The sequence below is a fragment of the Metarhizium robertsii genome (assembly GCF_000187425.2).
Source record: "Metarhizium robertsii ARSEF 23 chromosome Unknown MAA_Scf_1, whole genome shotgun sequence".
Taxonomy (NCBI): Eukaryota; Fungi; Ascomycota; class Sordariomycetes; order Hypocreales; family Clavicipitaceae; genus Metarhizium; species Metarhizium robertsii.
The window spans coordinates 6,899,119-6,915,930 of NW_011942149.1; the positions used below are offsets into that span (position 1 = coordinate 6,899,119).

Here is a 16,812-nt window from a genome sequence, read left to right on the forward strand (position 1 = left end):
TGAAGAGCATGTCGGGATGAACAAATGGAAATTTTTGTTTACAGTGGTATCGACTGTTCTGACGTCTATCGTAGGATTGCCACAACAGTTCCCCAATCACCCTCTTTATTTTCTCAATAACCGACCATGGGATCCTATCCCCCAAATCGCAAGCTTACTGCTCCTTGTAGGTCTGGTAGACTGTATCTTCTCGTTAGCATCGATCGCACGAACCATGTTTCCGAGTCGGCGAAATGACGCACCAGCAATGCCGAAGGGGGCAAGGAAACCAGTGGCCATGAAGGCCCAGTAGCCAGCACCGAACCACTTGCTGCGAGGGTTGAAGGGAATGTTGGTGTAGGGACCCTCGGGGTAGTGGTAAGGGGAGGACATGCGAGCCCGGGTGGCATGGAAGCCTCGGCGGGAGACCAGCGAAGTGGTCGTACGAGCGGCGGCGCGGGAGAGCATCTGCGGACGGGAACAGGGTCAATTAGTTGTGCGCGGAGTGGAGGCGTCGAATTGAGAGGCAGGGCGAACCTTGGAGACGATTATCGCGATGCGAAGCGGATGGATTGGAGCTTTGGTGAGAATCGACGTCGTGACAGGTCCGAGGCAATGATGGTGGTCTGAGGACAAAAGCAAACGGTTCGGCGCGAGCTACTGGTCATGTGATCTCAGTAGGTTCTCGCTCGGAAGGGGCCGGCTATACTTCGGCATAAAATGTGGAAACTTGGACTCTGCATGCATCATCGAAACCCAAAGTGTCTCTCACCGCCTGCGCTTCCATGACCCAGGAATTTTTCTTTTCTGCCAGCTAAACTGCCCAGCCCACATGGTTTAGACGGTGGAAGATTTCAAGTTTAATCGCTGATTTGCCGAACGCTCTGCCTTTTCTGATTTCGCATTTTCGTTGCGTAAATGCATTTGCGTATTTCGGCGGCCAATTATTACCTTGGAGCGCTGTAATTGTTTGCATTATATTTTGGGATCTTTGTCCCCTTCTTCATCCTTTCACCGGCACCTGCAAGGGCTGCTATTGCCCAATACTGCACTCAAACCGTCCATAGATGCGAGACAAGACCGCCGCCCGCCATGGATGAGTTGTTTGATGTTTTTGACGGCCAGGCCGGAGCCCAGAGCGCTAGCGATTCCGAAAGAGAGTTTCAAACGTCTCGAGCCCGCGACAAGAGCAAGAAGCGCAAGGCGGATGAGGCCATGAATGGCACTGCGGCTGTGGAAACCCCAAAGGAAGGCGATGATGGTGATATGGGCGACGCCACCGAGGTATCCAAGGCGGAGGAGTCCGAGGAGGAGGATTCAGATACCCCCAGCCAACAAGACAAAAAGAGACGAAAGAAGGAGGATGGTACCGGGCCTGTTATGACGGATACGTTTCAAACAGCCACGTCAAGAGAAGTCGCTGGTGCGGCAACTCTGATACCGCAGGATTCGTCCTTGGTTTTGTCGCATAACATTCAGCACCAAGTTGCTTTGCCACCCGATCTGGACTACGAATACGTTCCCCTGTCGGAGCACAAGTCGCCTGACGAGCCTGCGAGAACATGGAATTTCAAGCTGGACCCTTTCCAAAGCTTGTCGGTGGCGTCAATTGAACGGGATGAAAGTATTCTTGTGTCGGCTCACACTTCTGCTGGCAAAACAGTTGTTGCTGAATACGCCGTGGCGCAATGTTTGAAGCGCAACCAGCGAGTCATCTACACCAGTCCCATCAAGGCGCTTAGCAATCAAAAATATAGAGATTTCGAGGCAATCTTTGGAGATGTCGGTCTGATGACTGGTGATGTTACAATCAACCCCACGGCGAGCTGCTTGGTCATGACTACTGAAATTCTGCGATCCATGTTATACCGTGGCTCAGAGATTATGCGAGAAGTCGCCTGGGTTGTTTTCGACGAGATTCACTATATGCGAGACAAGACTCGAGGTGTTGTGTGGGAGGAGACCATAATCATGCTTCCCGACAAGGTCCGATACGTCTTTTTGTCCGCCACCATCCCCAACGCCTTTCAGTTTGCCGAGTGGATTGCCAAGATTCATCACCAGGCTTGCCACGTCGTTTACACAGACTTCCGACCCACGCCTCTGCAGAATTACTTTTACCCCTCTGGCGGCAAGGGCGCGCGAATTGTGGTCGATGAGAAGGGCAACTTTAATGAGCACAACTTTAATCTCGTTATGAAAGAGATTGAGGATAAGAAGGGTGCCGGCTCCAATGACATCAACGCGAAGCAAAGGGGCAAGGGCAAGAACAAGAAGATCAACAAGGGCGGTGTGGACGAAGGTTCCGACATACACAAGATCATTCGTATGACCATCAAGAAGAAGTTTAACCCTGTCATTGTGTTCAATTTCAGCAAGGCAGAGTGCGAGAATATGGCCTTGAATATTTCCAGCCTGTCGTTCAATGACGATTCCGAAAAGGCCATGGTGAGGAAGGTTTTTCACAGCGCCATTGAGAGTTTGTCGGAGCAAGATCGAGAACTGCCTCAAATCAAGAACTTGCTTCCTCTTCTGGAGCGAGGCGTTGGCGTGCATCACTCAGGTTTGCTGCCGATTCTAAAGGAAACCATTGAGATTTTGTTTCAAGAGTCTCTTCTTAAAGTTCTCGTTGCCACTGAGACCTTCTCCATTGGATTAAACATGCCTGCCAAAACGGTCGTCTTCACCCAAGTCACCAAATGGGACGGTGTCAAGAGACGGCCTATCACGTCGTCCGAGTACATTCAGATGGCGGGTCGTGCTGGACGTCGTGGTCTCGATGCTCGTGGTGTGGTCATCATGATGATTGACGACAAGCTTGAACCGGATACCGCCAAGGGTATTGTGACGGGTCACCAGGATAAGCTCAATTCCGCATTTTACCTAGGATACAACATGATTCTCAACCTGCTGCGAATTGAGGCGATTTCACCCGAATTTATGCTTGAAAGGTGCTTCCATCAGTTCCAGAATGCCGCCAGCGTCCCCTCGTTGGAGAAGGAACTGATGTCGCTGCAACAAGAGCGAGACGGACTCTCCATACCCGACGAGGCGACAATCAAGGATTACTACCAGATTCGACAGCAACTCAACTCGTATACTGAAGACATGCGGGCCGTCATCCAGCAGCCCACCCACTGCATAGAGTTTCTTCAGCCAGGACGCCTGGTGCAGATATACAACCCCAAGGAAGCTCATGATAACGTTACAGGAGGCCTCGACTTTGGATGGGGTGTCATCGTCAATCACTATCCTCGACGGGCGCCCAGACTCGGTGAACCCGAGTGGGAACCGCAGGAATCGCACATCATTGATGTTATGCTACCTATTTCGGCATCAAGTGCCGACATTACTCCTGGCCAGCCGACTGGAGCCATGCCGCCTGGCCTCAAACCTGCTGGCGCAGACACCGCAGACACTGCTACAATCAATGTGGTAATACCCTGCCTACTTACGTGCATGAAAGCCATCAGTCAGATCCGCATCTTCATGCCCAAGGATGGCCTGAAGGCCGATGCGGACAAAGACCAAGCACGCAAGTCATTGGCAGAGGTTAAGCGCCGGTTCACCGACGGCATCCCCATTTTGGACCCGCTGGAGAACATGGAGATTGTCGACGACTCGTTTAAGAAACTGCTGCGCAAGATTGAGGTGCTCGAGTCCCGACTCCTCGCCAACCCCTTGCACATGTCGCCCATGCTCCCGTCCCTCTGGGACCAGTACAGCGAAAAGGTGCAGCTCATAGAGAAAGTCAAGGAGAAGAAGAAGGCCATTTCCAAAGCTCATAGTATCGCGCAAATGGACGAACTCAAGTCGCGCAAGCGTGTTCTCCGCAGACTAGGTTTCATCAACGAGTCGGAAGTGGTGCAGCTCAAGGCGCGCGTTGCCTGCGAAATCTCGTCCACCGAGGGCCACGAGCTGCTGCTCTCGGAGCTCCTGTTTGACCGCTTCTTCAACGAACTGACCCCCGAGACGTGCGCCGCCGTCCTCAGCTGCTTCATCTTTGACGAAAAGGTGGAGACGCAAGCTCTCAAGGAGGACCTGCAGAAGCCGTACCGCGAGATCCAGGCCAAGGCGCGCATCATTGCCAAGGTCAGCCAGGAGTGCAAGCTCGATGTCAACGAGGAGGAATACGTGACGAGTCTCAAGTGGCAGTTGATGGAGACGGTCTACGCCTGGGCTCAGGGCAGGCCGTTTATCGAGATTTGGTACGTTTTTTTCTTTTTCTTCTTCTTTTTCACAAATACAAAGCTAATATCCCGTAGCAAAATGACAAAAACCTACGAAGGCTCGCTGATTCGTCTCTTCCGGCGACTGGAAGAATTGCTGCGTCAGATGGGGGAGGCAGCCAAGGTCATGGGCAATGAGGATCTTGTGAAGAAGTTTGATGAGAGCTTGCAGAAGATTAGGAGGGACATTGTGGCTGCGCAGAGCTTGTACCTTTAAACATTCTCGGCCTTGTTTATAGTAGGCGTAGGCATTGGACTGGAGTTTTGGAGTGTAAAAGAGGGGCATTTGGCTCGATTAGTTGTAGTTATTGGAATATAATGCGGCATTCTTGCCGTGTGGTGTGCTTGTTAAGTGAAGCTGTGGAAGAGCCTTGGTTTTGCTTCTTTGAGAGTCCACGAATTGCGTCACCCATTGTTAGGGGTCTCGTTTAGTTTGATCTTGACTGATTGGCCTAGAGGACCTGAAATTAGTATTTGGCTTAAATGTTGATGTCGGGACGTATTTTTTCGATCATGGTCATCCTCTACAGGAGCCACTTGACCTTTAGCAGTCTCACACATGTTCAATCTAACGACAACTTCATGAAGTAGTGCCGCAGGCGGAAGGTCCCCTGGTAAGGCCCCGGAGGGCAAGTTATTAAATAAGCTATGGGAGATATAAGAGCTACAGGTATAACGCCAGCCTGGCTCAATGAGGGCGCACGGAGGCCCGCTTGTCAAGATTTGAACTCCCAGAGTGTCATCATGGCGAGCAAAGACACAAATTGGGGCCCCAAACGCCTTCGCATAACAAAGAATGAATGAGCGGATTGCAACTAGATTGGCTCCTCCATATCGTCGTTGTAAAGACTTTACAGACCAAGATTTGCGTCGAGTAATGCCCCTTCTCAAGATACCGTATAGAAGACCACTGCGTCACTTCCCGCCAAGCCTCCTAGATTAATCACTGACTCTGTAGACCTGAAAGGATGACTGCAATCGGAGCTTGCAGACGAATTGGAGGCTCGTGCCACCGCACGCCATGGAAAAGAGCGCCGTCTTTGAGGATTGGAAAACATCGATACCAGATGTTTCACGACAAAAGACACAGAGTCTGCGGTTCGACACTGCACTGTTTACTGGAAACCATTCCAGTTTGCCAATCAAGGTTCTGGTGGTGCCGTCGACTTCCGCTACACGCTCCATGGAGAGTAGCGCTGGGCGAGGATCATCCACTGGCAAGGAGCCCTCAACTGCACCGAGGGCCTGGCCTACGGACCCTCGATGCCACGGCATTTGTTGCGACTGGGCTTTGATTTGGCTGGCCACGTTACAACTCGATCATGCGTGCGGAACAGGACGTAGTTGTCGGACAGTTGGCCGCGTTTTGCTGCATCACCACACCGCGGCGGGATAACCAGACAGCAGAGGTGTATTCTGAAAACAAGCACAATGGACATGCAGGCCCCGGACTGTGGGAAGCCCAATGTTGACGGTGCTGCAAAGCTCAATTTCAGTACCCTCAACGGAACTTGCCCTAGTCAATATTTTTCCCCCTAAAAATAAACCCAATACGCCATGCTACCTCTCCCCCGATATACCCATGACTATGCCCACCGTGACGCTCAAAACGACGCCGGAGCCCACAAAGATCTGCCACTTCTCGCTCCAAAGGCCCTGCCTCAACAACCACGTGATGCTCCCCAGCGGGAAGAAGAAGCCAATCATCATGCCGCGGATGAGCACGTCCAGCACGGTGGACATGTTGCTCAGCTCGTCCTCGAGCGGGCTCGCGGCGCTCGGCAGCTCGCCGGCGTTGGTGTCGATCCACGCGTCTTCGAGGCGCCTCATGCCGTCGGGCGAGGGCACCGAGTCGGGCGTAAACCTCTCCGTCTGGATGGACGCGAACTGCGTGCGCAGGGTGGAGATCTCGGACGACGTGAAGCCGGCCTGGAGCAGGCGGTCGAACCCCCTGGGCCGGGGCCGCGTGCGCCCAGCCGGGTTGGTGGGCGGCTCCGGGCCCGCCTCCTGCGGCGGGTTGGCGGCCGAGGCCTCCTCGGCGGCGAGTTCCTGGGCGGCGAGCTCATCGCCGATGGAGCAGTTGACGTATACCCTGGCGGGGGCGCCGTCGACGGCTTTGCCCTTGGCCTTGGCGCTGGTGCTGGATGATGATGATGGTGGCTGCGGCGGCGGGGGAGGCGGCGGCTTGAGGACGGAGCTGAGCGCCGACGAGTCCGGGAGGAGGCGGCCCTGGTAGATGAGGCGGAGGGGTTGCGGGTGGCGAGACGGGTGCGGAGGAGGTGCTTGAGGGCGAGGACGGTGGTGGTTTGCGGGGATGGGATGTCGAGGTCCAGGTCGGGGATGGAGGCGGAGAAGCGGATGGTGAGGAGGAGCGGGTGGATGCGCGCGGCGGTTGTCATGGCGGCATTTCGTGGGTTGGGCGTGTGGCGCGAGGGTGGAGGCCGCGTTGAGTCTGCGAGAGTGATGGCGAGAGTGGTGAGATTGATGCTGTGATGGTGAGGTTGAAGTCGGAGGTGAGAGCGCGAGTGAGTGAGATGGGGTGACGTCGAGAGGGGCCTGTGATTGGCCGACGAGCGCGGGAGCCAAGATGTTAAGCCACCAGCTCACAAAAGCGCCGACAGTGCCCACAGGATGAGACATATTTGGAAACGAAACTGGAACAAGGAACAGTCTGGTCGCTCGTTGGCAGCCAACTACGCTGCCGGGTACTGTACAATCCGACTTGGGTCGCATCTTCTCCCGCACCAGAACCAGAAACCGAGACATGGTTAGTAGTAGTAGGACTCAATGTATGCCGGGCAGAGAGCCGAGCAGGCCGCCCGCTTTCCATGTCAGTGCGCAATCCGATCCAAGACATAGCGACGTTTTTGGCCCCCGTGCCCGTTGTTCTGGACTGCCGCCTATGCAACCGAGTTGGTGCGGTCGGACGTTGCCCTCACCGGAAATCGAAGCTGGCTCAACTCTCGACCCCTATTCTGTGCTTCGTGATCTCCCTCCGTTCCTCAAGATGCCATTCGCTTGATATCTTGTCCTTTGCATCTACAATGCTCCTCAAACAAGTTGTCTCTCCGCGGAGGGCAAGGCCGCTCCTCCGAAAAGCGTACCGGAGCGTGCCCCTCGTATCCGCCATCACCATCTTGATCCTCCTTGCGCATTATTTCCAACCCGCCCTTTACGAATTCATCGAGTACGCACGCCAGACACACCCGTGGTCGGCACAGCGCCAGATCGAGCAGCCCTTCACCCCGACCAAGCAGGAGTTGGCCTGTCTCCATGGCTCGGCCAAGTCTTCAAACACCTCCAACCCGCACGATATCCCCAACGTCGTGCACTTCCTGTACATATTCAAAGAACCGCTCGCCCAAGCCCGCGGCATTCAATTCGACTTTGTAAACTACCTCGCCGTGCGCAGCGCCAAGATATCCCTCCGCCCCGACGAAATTCAGCTCCACTACGCCATTCTCTCGTCGTCCGGCAACTCGGTCAACTCCAAGCTGCACCCCGTCACAAACCCGTGGATCCGACGTCTCCGCGCCGACGTGCGTCTCGTGGAACACAAAATCGAGAACCCGTACGGCGAGTCCATGCACCGCATAGAAGACCTGATGCGCCTGCAGATCCTGCTCGACAACGGCGGCATATTTCTCGACGCCGACTCCTTCGCCCTCCGGCCGTTTGCGAGCCTCCTCCACCCGGCCGGCTCTCACGACGCGGTGCTGGGCTACGAGGGCGGCAACCGGTACGGCATGCGCAACGCCGTCATGGTCGCCCGCCGAAACAGCACCTTTATCAACGACTGGCTGGAGGAGTACATACACGGCCCGGTGCGGCTCCAAAGCCCCTCCAAGAGCGTCATGCTGCCCAAGGAGCTGGCGGCCAAGAAGCCGGGCGCGCTGTGCGCCTTGTCGCCGGGCGCCTTCTTCTGGCCGACCTGGACGTGGAGGCACGTCGATTGGATGCACGAGGAGCTCGGCGAGGAGGAGACGGAGCATTGGGAGCGCGAGATTGAGAGGAACGGGGGCGCGCTGTTCCACGGCCAGTTGGCCTATCATGCTTGGAGCCAGGCAGCGCGGGAGAGGTACCTGTGGAGATTGAATCCGGAGGTGGTGAGGAGGAAGAATACGCGGTTTAATTTGCTGGTGAGGAGGTTTATGGAGCAGGATGTATAGCGGGTATTGGGCATTTGTCGTTTCAGCGTGTTTATAGACGTTGCGTTTCTCTGGTAGTCATGTTTTGAGGATGGCGCGCGGTTCATGACGTATGGGTATTCTAGACGCAGTAGATAGAGTGGATTAATTTGTGCTAGTCTCAGGTATTGATTAATTAAAAATTAATTCAAAGTCAAGTAATTCTTGGTGTCAAGCGGCAAGCAGGCGCGGGAGGAAGAGAGGCGCATTCTGAAGTGGTGATGTTGGTAATAGATGGCCAAATAGACGCCGCTAGCTGTAGCCGCGTCAACGCTCCGCACAAGCGCGATGGATGTCGGCAGCAGCGCTGGGGCCACAATGCAAGTACTCCGTACGCCGTCCTGTTCTGCGACACCACTAGTCCACAACATTCTTCTCACCGCCTTGGCAAAATCTCAGAAACCGTCTCTCCCAGCTTGACCTACGTCGTAGACCTTGGCCTTGACACATTTCTAACGACTCTTGGCTCCTGCGCGCACCTTGTTCTCGTACCAGACATGCCACCATGGCGCGCTTTGGGCGTGCAAAGTTCCTGACCTGCTTCTACTGTGGGAAGCGACCGGGCATCAAGTTTGACGGCACATCTCGCGACTTTCTGTGCTTGCATTGCGATGCAACCAACTATCTAGATGAGGTGTGCGCTGTACCCAATGATGGCACACGATAGCTGGCGAAGCCTGGCCCCCCTTTCGTGTCGTATATGCTGCTGACCTTGATAGAATGGCGAAATCACAGACCCCCCTGTCGCAACCGAGCATGAAGCAGCGGCCGTCCAATACGCCGCACCGCAATCTCCCTCGCCTTCTCAAACGGACGACATTTTCTGCCAAACATGCCTCAAGAACCAGCACTTGTTCACAAAGTCACTGGCCCAGTACTTCCCTGATGACCCTTCAGACCCCGACTACCCCGAGCTCGAGCGCAACTACTACCGCTACCGACGGAACCTCGAGAAACGATACCCGCAAGTATGTAGCGATTGCGCCGAACGCGTCGAGGAGAGAATACGCCAAGCTGGTTACACCGCCAAGACTGACCATTTACGGCGTATGATGAGTTTGAGCCGGGGCCGGAGGACCAGGAGGAGGACACCGCTTGATTGGGTAAACACGCTGGGGAAAACCTTGTGGCGAACGAGTTTCCTTTTGCAATTGTTGTGGCATTTTGTTATGATCACGCAGGCACTGCAGCAGAGCAATGATGGCATGTATGATCCCGACGATCAGAGTGTATATGCCACGGCTATGTCATGGCTCAAGCTAGCTATTGGCCTTGTTCCCAGTGCGGCTACCTTGATTCAATGGAGCATTTGGACTGCTATCCTGGCGGTGTGGTGGAACCCGCATTTCGTGCAGGTGAATCGAGGATTTACCAGGCACCTGCTGGGATTTACCCAGTGGTACTCGTTCCAGGGATTGACCATATTCTTTCGGTTCATCTTCCGCGGCGTGGTTGATGCGAATGCGCAAACCGCAGGCTCTGGCACAGCCAAACTAAGCGCCCATGTAGCCATGGCGCTGGTCATGACCGTGGTGAGTTGTCTGGCCGCGGGTCGTGTGATATTTTACTAACAAGGGCAGATCCACGTGTTGGCAGGTAGATCTATTCGTGTAGATACCTCGCCCTTGTTTGCGACAGAAGACAGACCGCTGGTACCGAAGGAAGCGAAGTCGCCCAAGCAGAGAAAACAGGATGATTCCAAAACCTTCTCTGAACTAGTCAATGATGCGCTTGATTCCGCAAGCGCAACACCGCAAAAGTCGACCATGACCGACCAGGCCCCGTCTCCTCAATCACCATTCAGCCCTCCGCGACCCCAGACCAGTCGGCGGCTAGTCTTTGGTGGCGTGAGACCAGCTGAGACCCCCACAAAGCGGACGGAGCAACTGCAGTATGATGAAGAAATGGACTGGTCGCCGATTAGATCACCGCACCGAGCTCTCAACGACAACGCGACGCCTTTGACGAGCAAGTTTGGGCGGACGAATGATGAACGTCTGTCATCGCCAGAGGCAAAGAACCCTTTCTGGTGCAAGGTTCCAGCGGCCCCTGTGAATCCGGCTCAACGACTGCGAAATCCCCAATGGTCACCGGCCCCAACGAAGCATGAACCTGCAGAAACTGGCAAAGTCATGTTTACAAGACGGGACCATCCGCCGACCTCGTCTCAAACCACCCTCGGCAGCGACACGAATGGCGGCGTTGAGTTCAAGCAACCCAGGTTTTTCGCCCCGCAGAAAGACCACGATGCTAGCTCCCTGGCAGACTTGCTCAGCCAGAGCTTCACACTGGGACAGGACCAACAAGAAGAAGACGCCGAGACTGCGGCAGAACAAAGCGGCTCAACCGCACCGGCTAAAAGCATGCCCCAAACTAGCGCCAAGCCCAGCCCCGAACCAACCGTTCTAACGGTCTTGTTGTCAGCATGGCTGCTGACCATGTTTGCAAATGTGCCGTATGCGTGGGAAGTGCGTCTCACAACCCTCTTTGTGGCTGGCGTCATAGCTCTCCGCAGGACTGGAGACACAAGCTATACGCTTGGCAACAGGATGCCCGGACCAGCAGCCTACATATTATCGGCTCTCGGCGCCGCAGAACTGGCGGCCATTTGCTGGGTTGGATCCGAGGTGTGGAGTGGGCAATCAGATCAAACCGGACCATATGGCGTGGGGGTGCTGGTTAGTATGCTTGGCCACCAGGCACTGAGGATGGTATTGTAAGGATGCTTGCACGGCGTTTGTGGCGGATTCTACAGCGATGCACTGGGCTGGTTATGGGCGGCGATATCGGCATTTAGCATACTTGAAATATGGCATTAGACGGCGTTTTTTTTAGAGGAGCAACAGTTTGAGGAGGAGGCTTGCCATGAGGCAAATGGTGATGTTATGCTCACACTGGGCTAATGTCTCAGAATGTCCGTCCGATTCCATTGTGAGCGGAGCATGTCGCACAAAACTCGTAGGCGTGGCAGCAGCCTTGTTTCCTCGACTCACACCTGCACATCCATCCCTTCCCAGCAACGCCCTCGTCTAACAAGAGCCGGCTATGCAAGAGGCATCAAATATGCCGTCGCGGGCATCAATTCCGGTGTTGCGGGGCTGTATCGCGGGGCCTTGCCCATCCTCGCTCAAGGTGGCTACCGGAACTGGCGCCAACGACTTGATGCGCTTGGCCATGATTGTGTCCAACCCCAGGTCGCCTCGAATCAAATCAAGCGCGATGCAAAAGATTGCCGCGGTCAGCGTAAACCACGGTCAAAAGAAACATCCCGCTGCCGTCATCGCACTCTCCGCTAATAATACGGTAGTTGGCGAAATGTACAGACTGTCAACATACAACGGGCCGAGCGTGTCCGCCAACCAAGGAAATTGATTCACGGCTGGAAGAGTGCGCGTTCAAAATTGGCGAGTAGTGCAGGCAGGCAGACTACCGTTGACGAAGAGCGCGTAAATAGCACGTCCTTGCTCAGAGGACGTGTCAACGGCCTATCTACGCCATGGAGCTGAGGGCCGGGCGACGGACCGCATCGCGAGACCTCGAGGCCCACGGACGAGCACAACGTTGTGAACGTGGCTGGCGGACGGCCCATTGGACTACTGGGCCCGTGTACAAGGCCGGGTCTGGCTGCTGTCCATTGTGGCGAGGCATGGCGACGCCGGGCACCGAGATGGAAATACTCCCGGTGCCGAAGGCAGATTCTGCGCAGAGGGCGGAAAAGACGGCGCTGCTTGCTTGCTGTGGGAACCCCTGCTATTGTTTTCCGGAGCACCGACCGATAGTACGGCCCGGGAAGCACGCCGACCGCCTTGTGATTTGGCTCGGGAGAATGTGGGAGCCCACGCCTTGGGGCCACGAGCTAGACGGAATGGCGGCGTCGTGAAATGGGCGCAAACGGAGTCGAATACGCACAAGGGCAAAGGGGTGAAATCGCAAGGCGGGGGTTTGGGATTCATCCTGCTCGACGAACATGTCCCGGCCGGAATCGAGCACCGGCCCGTCGGGCGCGTAGCTACTACACTACACGGGCGCACTCTGGAAACAGGGGACGCCAAGGCCGGGGGTTGAAACAACCTCCGCGGTGGGGCCGGTAGGGCGGGACCCATGGGTACGGGGACTTTGGGAACGGAAGGAGGCAGGGTTCGGAGGAGGGTCCGTTCTTGCCTGGGCAAGCCCTGTGTACTTGTGCTTCGGAGCGTAAGATCGAAGAGGGTGTACGACAGTCGGTTAGTTTGGCATGCCAGACACGTTGGCAATGACACCGGCTGTATGCCCTAGCGCCGGTTCTGGCGACATCAACTCTCCGTGGGATAGTTTAGCGTCGTACGTATGCTTGTTTCGGCAGTTTAGGCTGGCAGCTTCTTCACTTGTAGTGAACAACGTGTTGGCGTGCATACATCATGTCTTTGTCGTGTTTTGAAGGCTGGATCCATCTCTCGCTTCCCTAGGGCTTTTTAGCCTGCGTCCAACTGGCATGGTACATCTACTCTTGTGCCTCTCAAGTATAATATATACTTCATCGCGGTGAAGGGTAAAAGTGGTGACGATGGCAATTATTTGCAGCATCCGGCATCTTGGTACATCACCCGGGTCTCGCCCGTGAATTGGAGAGCATCTGTCATCAAGTAAGACTCTATCTATAGCCATGGCACGGGGGCTGGCTGCACACCTAACCATGAAATTGATACGCCGACTTTGGAATCATCGTCCTGTATACTGTCGGGATGGAGCATCTTCTTCCGTACACCCATCAGGGCACATCCAAAACCCCGGTAGCCGACTCCATCTCTCGACGGCTAGGTCGAAAGTTAGGTTCTGATCGTATTGACTCGAGATCTTCACCCATCGAGCTCAGCGGAGCGCCGTGAAATCTCATCAGTGATTTCCGTCCGTCACTGCTATTTTCCCACTTGCCATTGAGGCCGTACCGGACGGCCATGGGATGGGATATGTCCACACAAAAGCATGGAGGGGGTCGTACAGGATGCATTTTGCATGGCGGATACGGAACACGTTCTTCATGGCTTCACTTCAGCGACGCCTGTCATCCTGAGGGGTCTGTGCCCGGGTGGTCTTTCTGTCGATCACTCACGTTCCTACCCAAGCACACACGACGACCAAAGTAAGCGTACGGGTGTGACGAAACGAATATAGGGAGGATGATTCCGGGCAAGAGACAACAAGTAGGGCAGTGCAGAATGGCTCCCACGAGTGCATTGTCAGAGGTGAGCAGTGTGCGTCCCTTTTTTTTTTGTGAGCATCCATACATTCAAGTTTTCCGGAATACCCTGAAAATTTAGAAATGAGGCGAGCTACAAAGTTCTGCATCCATGCGAACCTCGTCGTTGACCCAACAGCTACTTGGGCCATGCATCTCCCAACTGGCACCTTCTTCACAACACGCTTCCCGTCACACCTCATCAGTGTACATAAATGCCTCTGCCGCAGAACAGCTCATACAACCAATCAATATCTCTGGCCAACACAGCCGTTTCCCTGGGCATCAGACCATATAGGAGACGTGACGATGTTTTCGCAGGTGAAGAGTTGACCACCTGCAGGCTGCAGTGTGACTGTGGTTGGCCATGTACGAGATGACCCGGTAGCTCAGATCTCATATTCTGCCGTACGCGCAAAAGGCCTGCCGGTTCGATTGGATCTTCTCGAGTTGTTACAAGGGCATGACCGCATAGATCTTCCGTCGTCTGCTCCTGGCGCAGCATCGGCCAGGAAGTGAGGCTGACTTCTTCTCATAAGGCAGCCAGAGCGCATCATGTGGTGACGGAGCGGGCAGTAGCACAACATGAATCCTGGTACGACCCGTGTGCGTGTGATTGCTGGCCAGTATCGGTATCGACGGAACCGATTGGCTCTCCCATCTCCAAGTGACTGCTAGCCAAGGCCAGAACGATTTACCGTAGCTACCATCTCTCCTACCCACTGGAAGCCAGGTACCCGGACCCGGACGTCTTTTCCCTGGCTGCCGGCGGGGTGTGAGGGTGGGAAAGCCCACGGTATTCGCGCGCTCGTTTGTCCTTCTGTCGAATCAACGCTGGACAATGGCCGGATCTGGAACCGTGTAACGCTATGCTCTCCCTCCGATTTGACAATGGGACTAGGTTGGAACCCATGGGGTGTGCAAGGAGGGGATTTGGCAAAAGTGTGACGTGGTGGGTGGTCTACGTGCAGCTTCTATTTTCTAGATTTCCGCTGCACTGACAATTTCTACCTCTAGCCGTTATGATGGTCCGTCCGTATTCTGCCAGTCCAAGATGGACACCGCCCCCTCCTCCGTGTATGTGGTGATTCGACCTGACGGTATAAAATGCTGGGCTGCCTGGCCGTCGAAGCCAAAGCGTTGGGGCTCTCCTTTCCCAACAACATATTTCGCCCCGGCGTGAGTCGACGTACTCCTCACCAGTTTTATTGATTCCATCGTCATTGCTGTCTCGCAATCCCCAAATGGCCTCCCGGTCCACGTCGTCCGTTGCCGTTGAGGTCGGTAGTAGCACCGCCAGGGCAGCAAGTTACACAACCCCAACTCTTGGCCCGCGGCGTGACTCCGCAGCAAGGTTCGTACCACGATTCAACGAGGCCGAGAGCCAAGATGATCTAGATTTACTCATATTGTCTGCCACTTTTACTCTAGGCCATGTACGCATGCAAACCGAGACAACGGCCGGCAGCCAACTACCGGAGTGATGCTGGCCAGATACCTTGATGAGACCCGTCTGGGGGAGATGTCCATCGGTGAGGTATTTGTGACCATTGTTCTTGAAGAGGCGATTTACGGTGCGGCAAAGGAAGGCTGTTGAATGGGCGAAAGGGGTGTGTGGGCTGCCTCAGGAATCATGTACATGGAGCTCGGAGCGAAGCGTAATGTATAGCTACACATCTTCTACGGACTTGATTTCTGTTTAATTGAGATGATGAATGAATTTTTCTTCTTCTTGTGCCGAAATGCGCAATGGACAGAGACGTTGCAATATGGACCGCCCTACAAGGGGCTTGGGGGCCAAGATATTGCAGAAGGCAAAGACAGCAAGGTGAAGCGTGGTGTGGATGATGAGCCATTGGGGTTGCCGAGATCGACTGCGACGCCCCTTGCAGGTAGACGAGCAGAGCAAGTTGCAGAGCAAGTTACAGAGCGAGTTGCAGCGCGAGTTGCAGCGCGTCAGACCATCTTGGTACAGCGCGTGGTCACGCCCTTGGATGTGGTACATGATAAACGCCAATCAAGAATGTGGCATCACATTATAGGGCGTCTTTGACAGCCGGCTTGGTCCAAGTCTAAGAAACAAAGGGACCAGGCATTCGAGCGGCTCCGTCAAAGCCTCGTTGGCTGCGTTGGCTGCATTGGGAGACGTCTTCCACAGGAGCTTGATGGCTGTTGTACCTCTTGTCTAGTTTACCCGCTCACTGGGTCGATTACCAAGCTTGGACGGGGCTGGACAGCCTTGTGCCAAAGTTAATCATGCCTAATTACGTAAATTGGGAGTCAAGAGGCTGCGCAATGCTCTGTTCTTGTCTACAGTCGACTGAGAACTGGGATGGCGGAGACTCTGGAATCTGCACACATACTGAGCTAGAGAGGCTGGCGGTCAACTTGAATTGTCGGCAATGAGGTGGGGTATGCAAAAAACATCATCAAGGTGGATTCTGAAATTACGCAGGATTTTGTTCGCGCCTTGTTGCACAAACTATCAAGCTGTGTGTGTGTTGCCTGGGCCAGACTGCCTTACCATTGCCAACGCTAAAGGCGACGGGGATGCATAATGACGCGGTTACAGGGATTACCAAAGAATGAAAAGGCGAAGATGAAAGAAAAAAAGACAAAAACAAATGCAGGAGGGTGCAGAATGCGATCGTCTACATGCCCAGCAGCACATGACAACAATGCATGAGACTCGCGCGCGCGCGATCCATCCACCGTGGCAACAGCACCAGGATAGCTAATGGCAACTTTTTCGGGCAGCAGCCTCGGTAAGCCGAGCAATTCCCTCCCGCAATGGATCATTTTTGCCTTCTGTGGCTCACTCCTGACCGATGGTGAGGAACGAGGCTGCGGCAGCCGCAGCTCAACTCGTTGCCACGGGCGGCCACACAAGGGTGCTGGAGACAAGACGGGCGGACCAAAAGCTCACATGGCATCGGATACGCTCCAGGAGCAAACAAGTTTGTGACCCGGGCTGCCATTCTGCCCGTCAATTTCAAACACGTCGGCTTGCCCTGGTCCCACGCACGTATTCCCATCACCATGTCACGTACCGGGGCCAATCCAGATGCAAAACTGCGCCTGTGTCCCTTGGGGCGGTGCCGAAGTGCAGAGGATGGGCCCTGAATTGGATGACTTACAGTTGCAACAGGCGATGTGAGCTGCCAGACCGGAGTCAACTGCAGTACCGAGCACGGCCGGTGAG

At 54.9% G+C, this 16,812-nt stretch overlaps 5 protein-coding genes across 5 annotated transcripts; 3 read left to right on the forward strand and 2 right to left on the reverse strand.

Moving 5' to 3' along the window:
- Positions 1-154: 154 nt before the first annotated feature.
- Positions 155-447, reverse strand: MAA_08585 (cytochrome-c oxidase chain VIIc; the record flags this gene model as incomplete). The annotated part of the gene is made up of 2 exons (XM_007826583.1): positions 155-180; positions 243-447. 2 exons carry the CDS (start codon positions 445-447, stop codon positions 155-157), a joined length of 231 nt encoding a protein of 76 aa, XP_007824774.1.
- A 624-nt stretch (positions 448-1,071) lies between these two features.
- On the forward strand, positions 1,072-4,425 carry MAA_08584 (ATP-dependent RNA helicase DOB1; the record flags this gene model as incomplete). The annotated part of the gene is made up of 2 exons (XM_007826582.1): positions 1,072-4,187; positions 4,245-4,425. 2 exons carry the CDS (start codon positions 1,072-1,074, stop codon positions 4,423-4,425), a joined length of 3,297 nt encoding a protein of 1,098 aa, XP_007824773.1.
- Positions 4,426-5,768: 1,343 nt separating this feature from the next.
- On the reverse strand, positions 5,769-6,848 carry MAA_08583 (putative protein family UPF0645, transmembrane; the record flags this gene model as incomplete). The annotated part of the gene is made up of 1 exon (XM_007826581.2): positions 5,769-6,848. The coding sequence occupies one exon, from the start codon at positions 6,846-6,848 to the stop codon at positions 5,769-5,771; it is 1,080 nt and encodes a 359-aa protein (XP_007824772.2).
- Positions 6,849-7,252: 404 nt separating this feature from the next.
- Positions 7,253-8,377, forward strand: MAA_08582 (glycosyl transferase family protein; the record flags this gene model as incomplete). The annotated part of the gene is made up of 1 exon (XM_007826580.1): positions 7,253-8,377. One exon carries the CDS (start codon positions 7,253-7,255, stop codon positions 8,375-8,377), a length of 1,125 nt encoding a protein of 374 aa, XP_007824771.1.
- A 523-nt stretch (positions 8,378-8,900) lies between these two features.
- Positions 8,901-11,115, forward strand: MAA_08581 (uncharacterized protein; the record flags this gene model as incomplete). The annotated part of the gene is made up of 3 exons (XM_007826579.2): positions 8,901-9,029; positions 9,115-9,927; positions 9,976-11,115. 3 exons carry the CDS (start codon positions 8,901-8,903, stop codon positions 11,113-11,115), a joined length of 2,082 nt encoding a protein of 693 aa, XP_007824770.2.
- Positions 11,116-16,812: the final 5,697 nt, after the last annotated feature.